The sequence below is a fragment of the Struthio camelus genome, chromosome 4 (genome assembly GCF_040807025.1).
Source record: "Struthio camelus isolate bStrCam1 chromosome 4, bStrCam1.hap1, whole genome shotgun sequence".
Taxonomy (NCBI): domain Eukaryota; kingdom Metazoa; phylum Chordata; class Aves; order Struthioniformes; family Struthionidae; genus Struthio; species Struthio camelus.
Window position 1 is genome coordinate 8,655,308 of NC_090945.1, and position 17,910 is coordinate 8,673,217.

General features: G+C 63.5%; 1 protein-coding gene across 1 annotated transcript in view; it reads right to left on the minus strand.

Moving 5' to 3' along the window:
• The window catches only part of LOC138067062 (maestro heat-like repeat-containing protein family member 2B), a 51,124-nt gene that overhangs the window by 7,867 nt on the left and 25,347 nt on the right, over window positions 1–17,910 (minus strand). Inside the window, exons 3-13 of the mRNA XM_068941020.1 lie at window positions 5,751–5,890; window positions 5,423–5,545; window positions 4,797–4,962; window positions 4,283–4,381; window positions 3,562–3,713; window positions 2,991–3,134; window positions 2,356–2,448; window positions 1,511–1,580; window positions 1,283–1,396; window positions 754–827; window positions 333–452 (exon numbers count right to left, since the gene is read on the minus strand). Coding sequence (XP_068797121.1) covers window positions 333–452; window positions 754–827; window positions 1,283–1,396; window positions 1,511–1,580; window positions 2,356–2,448; window positions 2,991–3,134; window positions 3,562–3,713; window positions 4,283–4,381; window positions 4,797–4,962; window positions 5,423–5,545; window positions 5,751–5,890 — 1,295 coding nt within the window. The remainder of the gene's footprint in view (window positions 1–332; window positions 453–753; window positions 828–1,282; window positions 1,397–1,510; window positions 1,581–2,355; window positions 2,449–2,990; window positions 3,135–3,561; window positions 3,714–4,282; window positions 4,382–4,796; window positions 4,963–5,422; window positions 5,546–5,750; window positions 5,891–17,910) is intronic.

The following is a 17,910-nucleotide window of genomic DNA, read 5'->3' on the forward strand; positions in this document are numbered from 1 at the left end:
AGTCGGGGCCAGCGGCAGCCCGAGAGCAAAGCTGCGAACAAGGATCCCCTCGCCGGGACGGGCTCCAGCCACAGAGTCAGTGAGCACCGCTCATCTCTCGGGGCGAACAGTCAGCGCCGCAGTGGGATTTGCTACGCGCTGGTGGGAGGCCAAAGCGCTCCCCCGGCACCCTCCGAGATCCCCCCCAGGAACGGCGATGGGGACGCCGCTCAGCCCTCTGCACCGCTGACTGCAGCCCTGCTGAGGGGGGTTCCCCATTTCCAGGGCGCCCGCAGGGGCTCCCAGGACACCCCGGCACAGAGCGAAGCCGAAGCGTCACGCTCTGCCCTCACCAGTCTGCCGGAGGCCTGGCTGAACGTGGCGAAGACGTGGGCCACCAGATCCCAGGCCGAGCAGCTCTGGACGCTGCAGCTGAGCAGCTCCTTGGTGAAGCGCAGAACTGCCCTCGCCACCTGCCAGGGAGGAGATTGCAGTTATCCCCCGATAAGATAAGATATTCCCCCCTCCCCCCAAGCTCGAAAGCCGAGGGGCAGATGCCTTCGCACCCACCCAGCCCATCTGCCCCATGGGGAGACTACACGGGCGCAGGAGACCCCTCTGCTCCCACGGTCACTGCCCTGCGGGGAAATTTCCACAGGGAAACGCTCGTCTAGGCTTGACCCCGACCCGCTGGGGCTGGCCAGGCTCTGCCCCGGGGGAAAGCTTTCTCTGCCGCCCACCCACCGCGGTGCCGCCCCTCGCCAACCAGCTCACCTTCCTGCTGGGGTCTCTCAGCACAGACCGCACCGCCTGCACAAGCAGGGGCAGGCGCTGTCCTCCCTCCGCTGCTGGAAAAGACGGGGAGAGGCGGGCGCTGAGGCAGAGCCCTCGGTTCAGCAGGGAGCTGGCAAAGCTCCCAGCTCTTTCACACCCGAGCGGCACAGAAAACCGGGCACGAGACTGTGACGGCCGAGGAAGCAGCAGAGTCCCCGAGTGACTCCCTTTACAGACACAACTGTGTGACGCGACAGACTGCTATAACAACACGGAGCCCTGCAGAAACGCCATGGGGACACGTAGCTCGTGCCCCTGCCCCGTCACCCAGCGTCGGGCGCCGTCACTGGTGTGTCACCGTTTACAGCTGCCCTGTCAGATCCCTGTCCCCGCAGCTGCGTAGCACCTCGGCTGGGGACAAGAGCATTGCAGCTCGTTTTGGGTGTTTGTGCATCACTTGCAGCCGTGTCTGCCCCCAGCCCGGCAGCCCAAACCCCTGGCCGGCCTCACTGCGCCTCGCAGCACTGACCTGCAGAGCGCACCAGGGCTCTGAGCAGCTCCAAGGACACCACGCGAGCGGCCTCGCTCCCGCTGCCCAGCTGCGAGCGCAGAAAAGCCACCGTGTCCTCAGGGCAAACTCGGGCTGCCAGGGAAAATTCGTGCTCTGCATAAGCTGCCCGTGTCTTCCCCCCATTTCAGAGGTTTGGGAGAGAGCGGCAAGGGCACAGCGGTGTCACGCGGAGTCTCCTCCCCTCACCCAGCAGCAGGACGCAGTAGGTCAGCTCCGACCGGTGGTCCCCGCTGTGCTGCTTGCTTTCATCACTGAGCTGTGGGAACAAGGTGCGTTTCAGAGAAAAGAGCATCAGGACTGAGCGGACGGAAAAGAAACTGCTCCCTCCGCTCTCGGCTCCCCGGGAGCTTTGGACAGCTGCAAAGCGGCTGCCTGAGTCGGAGCGAGTCGCCCCGGGCCGGCCGCAGACTCCCTGGAGAGAGAGATGCCGTCCCCGAGGGACGTTTCGCCCCGCGACCGCAGCTCCTCGCCTCATGCAGTGGATCACCCTTGCTTCGCTCCGGAGCTCCAGAGGGAGCCCAGAGGGAAGTGCCGGGGCTTTGGTGGCCAACTCGGGATGCCGAACTTCGAGGAGATGAACCCTTTCCCCAACCTTTCGCTTTCCCCCTCCCTCACTCCCAAGGCAGGCCTAGCCCCGGGACGCGACCCACAGCCAAAGCCCAGCCCACCCCACCGAGGCGCTGGGCACATCCAGAGGTCTGGGGCGGCCGGGCTGCCCAGGGCTGAGCGGGTGCAAACGCTGCGCTCCGCCCGGGGTCTCTGGGCTCCAGAGAGCTGCGACGGGGCTGGGAGGGAAACTGCTGGGTGAGCTGGGCTCTCCCCTGAGCCTGCGCACAGCAGCCACAACCAGCTCTACAACAGCCTCCAGACACCGGAACGGGAGGCGACTCCCAACTATCTGCACGGACCCGGCCTTCAGGTAGGTCCCCCGGGCAGGATGCCCTGCCCGGCCATCCAGCAGGACCTTCCTGGCCACGCGAATCAGGTCTGCTGCACCCTGTGCAAGCGGCACAAGGTCACGCTGCCCTTACCTGGCTGTGCACAGCGGTGCCGATGGCCTGAAGCTTGTCCTTGGGGATGAGGATCTTCACTTCCCCCAAAGTCTCAAGAAAATAACTCAGACCCTGCAAGGGAACGGGGGAGGAAGAGCGGGGCTGTCACCTAAAGCAACGTCTTAAGAAAGGAAACCCAGCCTCTTTGTGATGAACTCCTCAACTCCAGCCCCCAGGAGAAAAACCCAAACCCTCCTGCACGGGACTTCTCGTGTGTCCTTCCCTCCCAGCAGCAGCCTTAGAGGGCTTCTCCTCTGCGCAGAGCCCATCGGACGACGTTCACACCCCTCAGACCTCCCCTCCCCGCCAGACGCCGCTGCACAGCAGCCGGACGGGTGTTACAGCAGAGCCCCTGGCCTGCATGGCGCCCCAGGCATGGGGCTCGAGGCCTCCCTTCCCAAGGAGATCGGGCCCCGAGGACGCTCAGCTCCCTCTCGACCCCACCTGCGCTGCTCTGGTGCTGCCCGAGAAGCCCAGGAGGCCTCAAGCCTCCCCTGCCCTCTCCATTTTTTCTCAAGGGGCCCCGGTTCCTCCAGGCACCCCACAGCCCCCTGAAACCTTGCAGCACGTGCACAGACCCCATGGCCATACCGAGCCCCACTGTGACACCTCACCTTGGTCACCCGGAAAGTGTCCTGGACCTGCTGATACTGGCCCAGGAGCCAGGGGAGCTGCGCCCACACCTGCTCCCGGTGCTCCTCCTCGTGCAGGAGGAGGCCCATCATGGCAGCCATCGCCCCCAGGACCGCCTGCTTGACCTGCACGGAGGGCAGTGAGACGCTCTTCATCAGGGCTGAAGGTCCTTCCGCCCCGACACGGTCTGCCCTCCCCACAGACAGGCGTTTCCCTGCTTCCCCTGGAGGACGAGGGCTTGCTCCACAGCAGAGGGCACGTCCCCAGCCCCGGGCCCCCCCGGCCCTGCCCAAAGGCCCCCGGATTCGGCTGGGTCCCAGCAGGGTGGCCCCCGGCCCCGTGCTCCTGGGCGCGGGCAGCGGCTGAAGATGCAGTCCCGCACGCTGCCTGTCGCCTGCCACCAGCATCGGCAGGGCCCGGCTTTGGGTGCTGCATCAGACACCCTGCTCCCTCCCCGGGCGCCTCTCCTCCCACACGGCCCTCATGCTGACAGACAGACGGACCCCGATGTCGCTGCTGCCGCCGCGGGGCTGCCACGGCAGCCGTTCTCACCTCCTCCTCCTCGCAGCCCAGCCAGCTCCCCACCACGTGGCAGAAGAGCGGGTGAACGCTGCTGCAGAACTGGGCCTGCCCCATGCGCGGGAAGGGGCATTTCTCCCAGTCGCGCAGGTAGGTGTTTACGGCCTTCGACCACTGCTCCAGGACTGCAGCGAGACAAGGCAGAAGGATCACGTCAGAGTCTGCCGCGCGGAGGAGACTGGAGGAGACCGGGTCTGGCTCCAGGGACAAGCCGTGCAACGCTTTGACATGCCGGGACTGAAACGCTGCGTTCTTGCTCGCCTCCTCCCCATCACTCCCGTTCCTCCTCCTCACAGCCTTGGTCCCCCCTGCACTTCTCACTGCCTCCCTGCCCAAACCTTCCCCAATACTCGCCTGCTCTCTTTGAACCCCACAAAACCAGCCTGCCCTGCAGGGAGAAGGCGCGAGTGAGCCTGGGCAGAGCTCCAACGACGGGAGGTCGCACCAGGAGGAAAGCGCAGCAGCAGGGGCAGCGGCAAGGGCCCAGGAGGGCCTCTGCACCGTTGCGCTGAGCGCCCCCACCTCCCGCCCACAGAAACCTCCTGGGCTTCAGGCGCTGCTTCGCCCCGTTGATGCTGGTGGGGACGGCAGAGGCCTGACCTCGCCGCAGGCTCGGCCCTGCCGTGGCCCAGCAACAGCCCCGGGCGCCGAGGGCTGCTCCGGCCCTTCCCCTCCCCGCGGGGCCGACACTCACCGCCACAGACAGCGCGCAGGGTCCGGCTGCTCCCCACCTGGCTCAGCATCGTGAGCACGGCGAAGAGCGTCATTCCCACGAAGGGGACGCACCGCAGGGCTGCACAGAGGGCAGGGGCAGGGGCACAGAGAGCGGCCGTCGTCAGAGGAAGCTGGGGCAGCGCGCGGGGGAAACCCCGGGGCAGCGCGGCAGGGCGAGCCCGCGGGCTGCCGGGCCCCCGGGGACGCGCTGGAGAGCCAGCGGGGCACCAAGCTGCCTGAGGGGCCGGGGCAGGCCCCAGCACGGGGAGGGACTCGACAGGGCACCAGGGTGCTGGGGCCTGCCCCGAAGCGGGGAGCGGGGCAGCCCTTCGGGGGCCTGCGAGGGCGGTGGGGGCAGAGCCCGCCACGTTGCCTCTCCCGCCCGTCCCGTCCGTAGCGCTCCGGTTCAGCACGGAGCATTTGGGGGACGGGGAGGATCCCTTCTCCCGGTTACCGCAGACCGTAGCCCCGAGCCGGAGGCCGAGGGGCCCTACCGTAGCTGCTGGCCAGCTTGCCCAAGGTGACAAACACAAAGTCCTCAGAGATCTCTCCCAGGGCCCTCAGGTGGCACTGCAGCTCATACATGACGCTGTCGAAGTGGGAGCGGGCCAGAGCCACCAGGACGTCGCTGGCGGCCGTCCGCACGCCCTCCGTCACACCCTGGCGAGAGCAACGAATCCCCCCTCAGCAGGAGAAAGGCCGAGGCAGCCGGACAGGCTGAGCGCGCCGGCGGCCACCGCCTGCCTCCAGCCCTCGGTTCCTGCCTCGGCCACCTCCCTGCGCAGCTCCCGGTATCGCCCCCCAAATCCACTGCAGCCACGAGCCCCCAAGGCCTCTCCCTCCAGGAAGCACTTGCTGGTGCACAAATCGTGGCCCTGCACGCCCCAGCTCCGCCACCAGCCCTGGGCGCAGGCGCTGCTGGCTCAGGGAGCTGCTCCCGCTCCCCGCTCCCTCTGCAGCTCTCGCGGAGGCAGATCCGCGGGGAAGGAGCTGCCCCAGGGCGGCTGGCAACCTCTGACGGGTCTTAGCGCTCGAGACGTGTCGGCAGAGCCCTCCTGCGGTTTACAGAGCCCGGCTCCAGCCAGGCGCCGCTGGCTGCCTTCAGAGAGGAGCAGCTCACCTGCGCCGCTCTCATGTCCCTCGAAGCCGCCGCGATCGCTCTGCCCAGGACAGCGCTCTGCAAGCGGCCATCCTCGGCCTGCAAGACTCTCTCCAGCTCTCGGTAAGTCTCCGCCCTGTCGCCCTGGGGACACAGCCCAGAAGGGAACAGGTCGGCCCTGCTGTCCCTGACCGCCAGGGAGCCCCACAGCTGCGGACACGGGGCCCGCCAGCGGCAGCGTTTGCAGCACGTGCCGTTCGCGGGAGGGCAGTGGCCCCCTTGGGGAACCAGGGGCCCTGCCGGGCGCCTGCGAACCCACGCGCAGCCCAGCGCGACGCCCCCGCCTCACCTCCTCGTCTTGCAGGCGGTTGCACAGAGAAGTCACGAGGTCAGCAGAGGTGGGGACGGCTGCAGGGACGGACTCTGCCGCCCTGCCTCCATCCTCGGCCACGCGAGGTCGGGACCAGCAACCGCCGCAAGTGAAGAGACCTGAAAGGCGAGACCAGAGGACGAGCATCAGCTCTGCTGGCCTCAGCCGTCCGCCCCAGCCCGGGGAAAACGCCTCCCCCGCCGGGAGAGAAACCCCTCCGCTCCCCGCTAACGCGGCGGCCCAGGCTGCGCTCGCGGCAGGGCAGCCGACAGGGCGACGGCAGCGACTCTTCCCCTCTGCTTGGCCCTGGTGAGACCACCCCCGCCCGCTGGTCCCCTCTCAGCTCCCACTACGAGACAGACACGGAAACGCTGCTGGGGGCTCGCGCCTGGGCTCCCCCCCGGCCCCGGCCCCGGCCCCTCACCTCGGAGCACCCGGAGTCTCCTCATGGCACCGGGCACAGGGACAGCGCTGCTGCGCCAGCCCCACGCCGGACGGCAACTCGCACCACCGCCGCTGCGGTGGCCAATGAGGAGCTGCCCCGCGACACGCCCACACACCTCACAGAGGGCTGCCAGCCAATCAGGGGCTGCCCTGGAACACACCCGCACACCTCACAGAGGGCTGCCAGCCAATCAGGGGCTGCCCCGCGACACGCCCGCACACCTCACAGAGGGCTGCCAGCCAATCAGGGGCTGCCCCGCGACACGCCCGCACACCTCACAGAGGGCTGCCAGCCAATCAGGGGCTGCCCCGCGACACGCCCGCACACCTCACAGAGGGCTGCCAGCCAATCAGGGGCTGCCCCGCGACACGCCCGCACACCTCACAGAGGGCTGCCAGCCAATCAGGGGCTGCCCCGCGACACGCCCGCACACCTCACAGAGGGCTGCCAGCCAATCAGGGGCTGCCCCGCGACACGCCCGCACACCTCACAGAGGGCTGCCAGCCAATCAGGGGCTGCCCCGGGACATGCCCGCACACCTCACAGAGGGCTGCCAGCCAATCAGGGGCTGCCCCGCGACACGCCCGCACACCTCACAGAGGGCTGCCAGCCAATCAGGGGCTGCCCCGCGACACGCCCGCACACCTCACAGAGGGCTGCCAGCCAATCAGGGCTGCCCCGCGACACGCCCGCACACCTCACAGAGGGCTGCCAGCCAATCAGGGGCTGCCCCGCGACACGCCCGCACACCTCACAGAGGGCTGCCAGCCAATCAGGGGCTGCCCCGCGACACGCCCGCACACCTCACAGAGGGCTGCCAGCCAATCAGGGGCTGCCCCGCAACACGCCCGCACACCTCACAGAGGGCTGCCAGCCAATCAGGGGCTGCCCCGCGACACGCCCGCACACCTCACAGAGGGCTGCCAGCCAATCAGGGGCTGCCCCGCGACACACCCCCTGCCCCCGCCTCACCCAGGGCTGCGGCCAATGAGGCCCGGCCCGGCCCGGCCCGGCCCGGCAGTGTCGCCGCGGCCGCCAGGCGGCGCCCAAGGGCGCCCCGCCCGCAGCGCCGCCGCCGAGCAGCAGGCGGCCAACGAGGCCCCGCCCCACCCCGCCTCCGCCGCCCATTTAAGCGCCGCCCGGGGCGGGGGGAGCCGTGCTCTCGTTGCGGCCGCTTCCCCTGGGGGTGCTGGCGCGGGTGCCGGCGCCGGCGCCGGCGCGACCCGTCTCCTCCAGCTCCCCGGCAGGTCCTGCTGGCCCGACCCCCTGGCCCCTGCTGTGCCCGGGTCCCGCGGTCCTGGCCCGCCCGCCTGCCTGCTGTGCCTTGGCACCTCTAGCTGCGGGGTGGCCCGGGGGCGGGGGGCTCCAGGCTCGATGCACGGGTTCCCCTAATCTGGTTACACTTCCTTCCTCCTCTTCCCCCTCCCCCCCGAGGGTTTCATCCCCCAGACTGGGGGCAGTGCCGAGCACAGCCCCGGGGGAGGTGGCTGCCCCCGGGTGTCTGGGCTCGCCGACCCCCCTGCTCGAGCAGTCGGGGCCTGGCCCGGCGTGTGTGTGGGCAGCGGGGGGGAGGGGGTGGGGAGCAGCCAGGGCACGCCGTCCCCTTCGGGGGCCCTGCCGTACCGTCAGGTCTCCGGAGCGGTTATGGGGCGGCCCTGGACCTCGGCGTCCGGCTGCCGTCAGTCACGATGTCTCCGAGCCGTGCGAGCAGCGGCGGGTGCTTCGCCCTGTGGCGCTGCCAGCGCTGTCGTGCGGCGCGATCGGGCGTGCGAAGGAAAGGGCGGTCCGATGTCCGGGGGCTGCAGCACTGCCGCGGCTCCGGCAGGCTGCAACGGGCGGTGGTGTTGCCCCCCGTCGGGACCTGAGGCTGCTGCTTTCCCAGCAGAGCAGCGAGCGCCTCGGCTCGCTGGTTATCGAGGCTGTTGCTGGGACGCTGTCCGGTGAGCGGTCTCAGCTGCTCACAGCTGCGGTGGGGCAAGCTACAGCCGTGCAGGTAACGCTTGGCGTTGTCATGATCGTGGCCCGTACCGGAGGGCCCGGCCTTCCCCACCACGAGAGAGGGGGTTTCTGTCCGTCCGGGAGACGGGCGCCTTTAAGGGTCGCTTGCGTTTACCGCCTTGCTTTACGGACAGCTTTCTCTTGCTTTTAATTTCGACGCTCGGCCGTGGCAATTCATGTGTACGAGCAAACCAGGGCCGCGTTACCCCTTTCCCTTTTTGTAGGTGTGCGGGGGGTGAGAAAAAGAAAGCCACTGAAGTGAAACTAAGCCCCGGAGAGCTAACGGCTCCCTGGGGCAGGACTGGCGTCGTGCTCCCTCGGCGCTGCTGAGGGGAGAGGCGAAGAGCCAGGGTAGTTAGGAGGAGTTATTTCTGTGACCTGTCTTGGGAGGTGTTTTGGTAGGGTGACGTTAAGGGCTTTGTTAACGGCGTTTTTGTTTCCGTAGCTTCACCTATTTCCTAGCTAATATTTTTCAACAACCGTTGCCTAGTCCCCTGGCCATGCTTGTGATCCGCTGGCTCCGTTTCTTCTTTTAAAACACATAAACTTTATATTTTGCCTTAAACAAGCAGTTCTTATTTTTAACCATCCTCTTACTTTTCTGTTTGTTGGTTTTAAGCTCTCGAAAGAAATGCGAGTTTTAGTGCATCAGTTAGCCGTGCGTTACAGGATCAACTTCCGGCGTGTTGCGTTAACTGTGTCCCAGTTCAACCGCGCTACTTCCTTACTCGTTATCCTCCTCTCGAGCCTTTGCGTGCCCAGGCTGAACCCAGCCCTCCCTCCGCTTGCTGGTTTTTGAACTAGCTGATCGTGAGCAAATACTGTGATGGTTGTTGTCCGTGATGTTTTAAAGTACTACCTCTCTCTTATATGAGTATATAAAATGGGCTTAAAACTTCAGCTGACAGTTTGCCGCTCCTGTAGGTGCCTGTGCAGCCTTGCTGTTAACGGGGGGCCGCCTTGGGGCTTTGCACGTGTCTAAGGAGAGCTAGTGACTCCCGGGGGCAGGCGCTGTCTGCTCTGATTGCTCTAAAACCCAGCAGCCTTGTGCCTCCTGCTCTTGGTTTTGCACTGAAAGCTGTAAGTTGCTTCTGGGGCAAGGTTTTGTTTAAAGATGGGATCAGGTGTGCAAAGCCACGTGCTCTCGTCCAAGCAACAGCGCGTGCGCTGCCCAAACCTCTTGTCCGAGTTGCTCAGCCTCGGCTGACCGCCAGGGATTCTCCTTCCCAGGGCTGTCAAGTTCCTTTCAAAACAGCGGGGAAGGCTTGCCTTTGACGGCTTTCACGCACAGCCAAACGTTTCCATCCACATTGCATTCACAGCAAGCTTAATGTTTCTGTTACCGCTCTCTACGCCTACCCTGGGCTCAGGCTGGGCCCTGCACAGGGTGAGAGACGCACCATGAAGTCCGACGCGGTTCATCGGTGGATGAGCGCAGGGAGGAACTGGACCAGTCAGCGGGGTTTCGGCTGGCCACGCCAGCTCCTTTCCATCTCTGCCCGGCGACACCGTTGGCATGGAGAAAAGTGTGCGGAGCGGTCTTCAGGCAGCTGCGGCCGGAGGGACGGAGCCTTTCGGCAGCCCTGCAGGACCCAGCGGTGAGTACAGTCGCTCCCCGCACACCGGTGGGTCCCAGCCTGCTTCTCCCAGGCTCGGGGTAGAGGGGCCGCCGTCCCCAGGCTGTGCCAGCACCGTCGGGACTGGCCCGGGGTAAAAGCGGGGCAGAGTCAGTGCGTACAAGACTGTGTCCCCCGAACCCACCCCTGCTGGGTCAGAGACAGGACTCGTGACCCAGGTGCGCTTCACAGGCTTGCTAGCGAGAGCTGCAGGGAGGGTGCTGCTCTCTGAAGGGCAGTTGTTCAGCTGCGCTGCCGAACCTGGGCGAAGCTTTTCTGCTGCTTTCCCCACAGAGAGAGCAGGGTTTCTCCTCTCTGGGGTCAGAGATGCTCCTCGTTCCTCCGAGGGCCTTGAGACTCGGGGAAGAGCCGTTCGCACCGGGTGCTCCTGCACGGGGGGGTTGGGGAGGGGGCAGCTCTGGGCTCTGAGCCCAGCAAAATGCTTGTGCTTGTTAGCTCTGTTTCAGTGGTGCTGCGCGTCCGGCTGTACTGCTGTGTCGGACGGGGGGGAGCCTCGTGGGGAGCCGCCGTGATCCCTGGCCGCTCCGTCCCAGCGAGGTCCAGGGTTACAGCCCGGCATTTGCTCTGAGCGTGCGCAGGCTGGGTGCCGGGCCGGGAGCTCCTGCTCGAGCGAGAGCTGCGTCGTCCTCGCTGCGATTCTGCGGCCGGTCCCTCGCGAGGGCCTTTGCCAGCGCAGGTGACGCTGTGTGGGAGCAGCCGAGTCGGAAAGGCTCAGCCTGAGCCTCGTCGAGGAGCAGGGCGCCGGCACGAAGATGCAGGAGGCGCTGTGCGGTGAGTGTCCCAGTGCGGCGCCTGGGCAGGTCTGAGCTGCGCCCCTGCTCGGCGGGGGCTGAGCTTTTTTTGTTGTTGTTATTTTTTGTCATGTCTGCGGGGCAGTTGGGAGGGAGGAGAGCAGGCTCTGTGTCTCCACAGGGCCTGTGCAGGCCGTGGGGGTCAGTGCTGGTCTGTCTGTGCCGGCTTGGGCTGCTGGGGCTGCGCAGAGCTGCTGCGAGCGTTGTGCACCGAAGCCCTGGCGGGGCAGGATTGCACCTCGTGTTTCGCAGGACGGGGCGCTGCCCGGGGAGTTCAGGAAAGCTCCGGTGACCAGCGCTGCCCTGGGGGCGGCTGCTGCTGGCACTGCCAGCAACTGTCCCGACCCACGCCTGCGGCCATTTGCCGCAGTGCTGGGCCTCTCCTGAAATGCCCTCTCCTTTTTTTTTCTCTCCTACAGGGATGGAGGAGCCCCAGCCGGGCACTCGGGGGTGGCCGGAGCAAATGCTGAAGTGTCATCCTGCCACGGGCTCGCTGCTGCTGCTGCTGCCTGCGCACAGAGCCTGGGACAGCGCGTCCGGCAGCAGGGGCCGCGTCCCGGCCCCTCACCCGCACGGGGACCTCGGGGGCGCTTCCTGCGGAGCCTGGGGGCATCTTCTCCTGGGGGCTTCTCCCTGCATCGCCTGGAGGGGCTGCGTCACTGGTGAGTAACAGCTGCAGCCTCGCTGCCTGTCTCTGTGTCAGGTGCAGGTGGTGCCGACCCCGCACGACGGCCTCGCACCTCCTTTCTGCGCTCGGAGACGGAAGCGGGAGAGCGGCGCCGCAGAGAGGGAGGCTTCCTCCACCCCTGACGCAAGGCGCCCGGCTCCCCGCTCGCAGCAGGACGACTGCGCTCGCCTCGCCTCGCCTCCCTCCTGCCCTGCGCGCGCCCCGCTCCGGGCTGGGGCCGAGCTGCCTGCGCCCGCCGGGCTCTGGGCCTCCTTGGGAGCCGAGCTGGGAGCCGAGCGCCCGCTCGTGCCAGCGCAGCTCCGGCTCCTTGCAGCTTGGGCGACTGCCCAGGTTGTAAATCAATCACTGTCATAACTTGCATCTGAATATCATGTTCCATATTGCATCCATAGAGCATCATTAGTTTATTAACAGTATGTACATATAGAATAGATAGTTAATTACTATGGATATAAATGTGTAAATGTTGAATAGAAATGTATAAATTTGTGACAGCGCAGCTGCAGCTCAGTGCAGCTAGCTGGGTGACTGGCCAGGTCATAAATCAATCATAACTTGCATATGAATGTTATGTTCCATATTGCATCCATAGCGCATAATTAGTTTATTAATAGTATGTATATATTGAGTACATAGTTGTTGTTGTTATATATAAAAATGTTTACATGTGGAATATAAATGTATAAATTCATGACATTGCAGCTCCAGCTCCTTGCAGCAATCTTGGTGACTGCCCAGGTTGTAAATCAATCACTGTCACAACTTGCATATGAATATCATATTTAATATTGCACACATGGAGCATAATTTGTTTATTAACAGTATGCACATATTAAATAAATATTGACATTATTGTACAAATGGTGAATAAAGAGTGGAACTGGAAGACGGCGTCTGCTCGCGTTTCCTCCCCAAAAGTGCCTTTCGCGCCAGAAACTATCTCAGACGCGAAGTTCGGCCTGGTGCACGCCGGCCTCCCTGCCTTCGGGGTGCGCGCGGATGGACCCCCACCTCCGGTGAGGGTCCATGGGCCCTGCCTACCCCCCCCCACCACCTGGCCCAACCACCTTCCCACCCCTCTCTCCCTCCCACCACCCACAAAAGGGCCCCAGGGCCTCTGGGTTGGGGGCTGAAAACGGATGACTTAGTAGTCTCTGTTTCCAAGCCCCCAAAACGCAGCACTTAGCCTCCGTTTCTGAGCTCAAAAACGCAGGACTTAGCTTGTGTTTCGGAGCTCTGAAACCAGTCCAATGAACCTGGTTTTGGGTACCAAAAACGCAGCACTTAACCTCCATTTCTGAGCACCCAAACAGCCCAATGAACCTGTTTCCAAGCCCCAAAAACGCAGGACTCAGCCTCCATTTCTGAGCTCTGAAACCAGTCCATTGAACTTGTTCTTGTGCTACAAAAACGCAGGGCTTGGCCTCCTGCAAGGCTTTGAGGCAGACGCAGGTCTGAGCCTCAAAAAGCCCAGTGGGCCTGCTCTGAGCACCAAAAACACAGGACTCAGCCTCCCTTTCTGAGCACCAGAAAAAGCAGGGCCTAGTTTCTGTTTTTGAGCCCAAAACCAGCCGCCGACCCTGTTTTTGAGGACAAAAACCACAGGACTTGGCCTCCTCTTCTGAGCCCCATCCCCCCCCCCCCCCAAGATGAGCCCACTAAACCTGGTTTTGAATCCCCCAAATGCATGACTGAGCCGCTGCTTCTGCACACTGGAAACGCATGACTGCAGCTTTTTTCCCAGGGCCCAGGAACAGAGGCTGTCTAGTCACCCACCCCTGCACCCTGGGAGTGATGGTGGGGGGGGGGGTCGGGGCAGGGAAGGAGAGCCCACCCACAGCCCTGTGCCCCCTGCCAGCCCCACATGCAGTCTCAGGAAGTGCTTGGGGACTGGGGAGTAGGGGGGCAGCCTCAGAGCGGGCTTAGCCCTCTTGCTGCGGGGCAGCTCAAGGAAAGGGTAGCTCCCTGCGCTCTGGCCATTTCGGCTTTATTCCCCTCCAGCTAGCGCTGCCTCTCCCCACTCGCAGCCCAAGCCGGGCCAGCAGATGCTTCAGCCCCTGAACGCTGTCTCCAGCTCGCCCCAGCAGCGCTGCCCAGCCAGGCACGACACGCTTTTACTCCCCCTCTCAGGCCTGGGGAGGCGGCTGCTGCTCCCTCCAGCCGCGTACCTGTTCTCCGAGGGAGCCAGCCCAGGGTCCCGTCAGCCTGCAACGGCCACCAGCCTCCCGCTCAAGCGCCGGACACACCACCGACAACGGGTCCCACAGAGGGGGGTGACTGCACACCGCACCGGGGTTAACTGTGCACGCGGCTTCCCGCAACCCCGCTCTGTGCTGCGCAGGAGCCGCCGAGGACACCACCAACTTCTGCTCACGAGCCCACCGAGCCCGTCGGCCTCCCGCCAGCCGGAGCGGCGCGCGTTACCCATCTCAGCAGCCGGGCAAAAACCCGCGCCCAGGACTCGGGGGAGGCAGGGGGCTCCCCTCTGCTCACCTGCGCCTAGACAAAACCCCAGCCGGGCCGAGGACAGGGCCCTGCCCAGAACCCCTCCAGCCGCCCGCGGCAGCAGCCCCAACGCAGCCCGTTTCGGCTCAGCTCCCAGCTCTCACCTTCAGACAACCGCCAAGAGCGGACAGCTCTGGGCACCTGCTTGCCTTCTGCCTCACCAGCTCCTTCCTGCCCTCCAGGGCTGGCGTCTGCAAGAGGAGGCCCAGCCGGCCAAGCTGCTGCCCCTGCCGCACCCGAGCGCCCTCCGGGGCCTGACTGGCACAGGGCGAGGCTGCTCCTGGCAGCAGCAAGGCTCCGCCGGGCCCCACAAGCGCTCTGGGGACAGAGCAGAGGCCCCGCACCCCCCGCCGCCCCCAGCCCGCCGACGCTAAGGTCCCAGCTGAGCCGAACCGCGAGGGGAGAGCCCGCAAAAGCAGAGGCCTCCCGAAAGGCCCAACCGGGAAGGGGAAGCGGAAGGGGAAGGGGAAGCGGAAGGGGGGGTTAACAAGCGCGGGGCAGGTACCGCGCCAGCCCCTTCCCCTCGCCCCCGCCGCGGCCCCCCACGGGCCCCCCCACGCGCCGGGGAAGGCGCTCCCGCCGCCGGCAGCCGCCGCCGCCCCGGCCCGCCCCGGCCCGCTCCGCTCCGCTCCGCTCCCCCGCCGGCCTCGGCTCTCCCGCTCCCGGCTGCCCGGCCGGGCCGCAGGCGGCCAGCAGGAAGCAGCCGCCGCCGCCGCCCTCGGCCGCTTTTCCCCGGCGGGCGGGTCCGCTCCGCCCCGCTCCGCCCCGCTCCGCCCCGCCGGGACCCGGGACCCGCCCCAGGCAGCGGGGCCCCGGCCGGGAAACTTCAGCTCCGCCGCCCTTTCCCCAGCGCCGCGTTTCGTGGCCGGTTTCCGTGGAAAACCGACCGGACGGCGTCGCTCGGTCGCTGCCGCGCAGCCCCGGGGGCCAAACGCCCCGGAGCGGCCCCAGCGGCCAGCAGCGCCCCGCCAGCGGCGGGAGAGGGCGGCGGCGTTGGCTCTTCTGAGCGCGCCAGGGCCCGCGGGCACGACGACCCGGCCGGGGCCGGGGCCGGGGCCGGGGCGGCCGCGGGAAGCTAAGCCCACACACAAAAAGCAAACACAGCAATCACAAGCAGTAAGGCCTTCCTCCCCAGCAGGGAAGCGAATCCTTTTCAGTCTGTCCAACCGCCCCAACCCCACGCTCCGACAGCCCTTCCAGCCGGCAATCCGCCCCGCGCGCACAAAGGGAAACGCTCCCGAAGGCGGCCAGACCCAGGCCAGGGAAGGCTCCGCACACTGCAACCTAACAGGCCTGAAATAGTGCCCGGAAAGCAACCAGCAGCTGGCGCGGACGGGTTTAAGCAGGCTGCCGGCTAGTAACAACACTTGGCACAGACGCTATAGACATCCGCACGCCCTCCAACGCTGAACTGCAGCCGCCGGCACTAAACGGTCTCATCCCACGTGCAGAAGCGGAGCCCGCACAACCAACGCTTTCGGTGCTCCGTCACAGCCACAGAAAGCCCAAAAGGAACTCGGCAACAAGCGAAGCTCGGAGGATGAAAAGGAAATTTCTGAGACCAACACTTCCAGTTCTTTGCCACAGTCGGAAACGCGCAGTTCCTCCGAACCATAACGCGCTGCCGAAACGTGCACGTGCTCTGAGCAGCTCCTCCACACCATCCTCCGCTTGTTCCCCACCAGCGCGGACCAGTGCCCGCGGGGGCCACTGAGCAGCTCGGCAGGAAGCAAAGCCCCAGGAGGCAGCTGGGGCTGGCGGCGCTACGCGTTCCAGTCCTGGCTACGGTGGCGGTTCCCTTCCGGGTTGTCATACGCTGCAGCAAGAGGCTCACGGGCAGCTTCCAAACCTTCACTTCACAGCTGTTACTTGCTAGGCTTCGTTTTGGGCTTGCGGAGCTAACGTCTACCCTGCTTCTGCCCAGGAAAAGCTCAGTTAAAAGAGCTATACCCTGTCAGCGAGTAATCGGTCAAGTTGAAAGCGCTCGGCGTGAACAAGAAAGCGCAGGCACACCCTTCACCTCAGGAGACCCCCTCTCAAACTGCAGACACCTTGGCTTAGCTGGCTGTTTTCATCAAGTCCTGCTGATGACAGCATCCGGCCTCTTCCTAAAGCCATGCCGCGTTTTAGTGCAGCATGATGGAGGCCACTGCTCCTTTTACGTTGCTGCCATCAGAAAGTGACAGATCTTAAGGGTTTTCAACTTGGGCTTCAACACACTTGTAACTCCTGCTTACACTGAGAGACCGGGCAAACGCAACAGAGGAAGACTTTCCTAGTGGGAGAAAGGGAGCAAGAAAAAAACAAAACGGGAAGACAGGCAGAAAAGGTCACAGACCTTGCACGAAAGGACGGGCCACAGGTCACAGACTAGACAGCAGAACGAAACAAATACTGCCAATTTCAACAAAATACTTCAAGATCATCTGCTAAAAGATGTCGGCACTATCTTCATCGCAGTAACGAAATATAAAGGACCATCACGAGAGGAACAGCAGCCTAAGACAGACAGCACAGAAGGAAGAGGCCTGAGGTGGAGGGCTCTGGAAAAAGATCAATAGGCCAAAACATGGTAGCCTGTTTGATACATCACGGGAGAGAGCTGGGCACAAATTTAAAGGCACTAAGAAAAGATAAAGAACAGTTGGATGATTAAAGGCACGTGCAGCTCTTCTGTTTATTTGGGAAGAAGTAGCAACAAAGACCTAGTAAAATCAGGAAACAAATTAGGAGAGCAAAAAAGGCAGCAACAGCTGCAGAAGGCAGACTGCTACTAACAAACAGAGCGAGATAGCATAGTGGGAACCCATAAAAATACCTACAAACACAAACCTTGGAAAGGATGTGCTGTACGATGGGGAGCCCAATGCCCTGCCTGAAAGAAGCCCACAGACTGCTTTGTGAGAACTGAGCTGCGAGAGAGTCGTGTTCAGCCTCACGCTAGAGCAGATGAAGGGGTCTTTTCCAAGTAGTTAGTGTAAGAGACCAGGTCAGACAGGTCAAAGAAAAGGAAATCATCAACACTAACGGGGGATGATCCTGACCTAGTGAGAAAACTACCTTTCTCCTCTTAAAGCACTCCACAGAAGTGTTTCCCACCAGATTCTTGACTGCTCTTTGCTCACTTAGCTGCTTTGCTTAGTAGCTCCGCAGAAAGAAGCAACTGGGACAGTTATTCCTGTGGACATAAGCCTTCAAACAAAATAAAGATCTGCTCTCTGCTATGAGCTCAGCGCGGCAGTCACCGACCATAACATCTGAACAGTTACACAAAGCAGTCAGATAAGATTTCCATCTGGTCATAAGAGCAATCCTCAGAGGCAACACTAGTTGCCTAGCGAAATACTTAATTTGATAGCAAAAATCCTTCGTGGCATTCTGCCCCTCTTCTCAGGTCACTTGGGTTCAGATTTACATTTCTTGCTCTACGGAAGATGGAATCCATGCTGTTACGGAAATAGTTCGTCCCTAGGTTTCCTAGGAGCAGAGTCTCACGTACGTCTAACAGTGAATTTAGTTATTTATTTAAATGACGGTACGGCAAAGTAACAGCTCGAGCTGGGTGCCTCCGGGGAGGGAGCCTGAACAAAGAAATTTTGGGCTAATTATATTCCTTACAGTCAAATTTCCCCGCCTGCTAGTGACAGTCTCTTCCGATCTTCTTTACTGGGTCGGCGGTCTCTTTCCTTTTGATTGGTTCACGTCTGCATCCCGGGACAGTTGCTATGTTCTTGCTTCATAGTGCCTGCTCTTATCCGAAGGTTAACCGTTACCTCTGGCCGTTGTGTGCTGTATCTTTGAGGGCTGGTTCTAGCTAGGTTTGCAGCCGCATCCTCAGCAATGTCCCTCGAGCTCATTTACTCGTTTAATCCCGAGGCCTGCAGGCTTCATCTACTTTAGGCACTAGCGCTAAGCTGGGCTAGAGCTAAATTAGCTTCCTTTTCTAACAACAGGAGAGCTTTGCTCCTGTAGCAGGCACGGGCCTTAGCACTATTCTAGCTAATGACGCCTCCCCTACAAAATCATACGCAAGGAATAGAAATGGTTCTTTGGGGCAGAAAACGTCCTCCTGTTT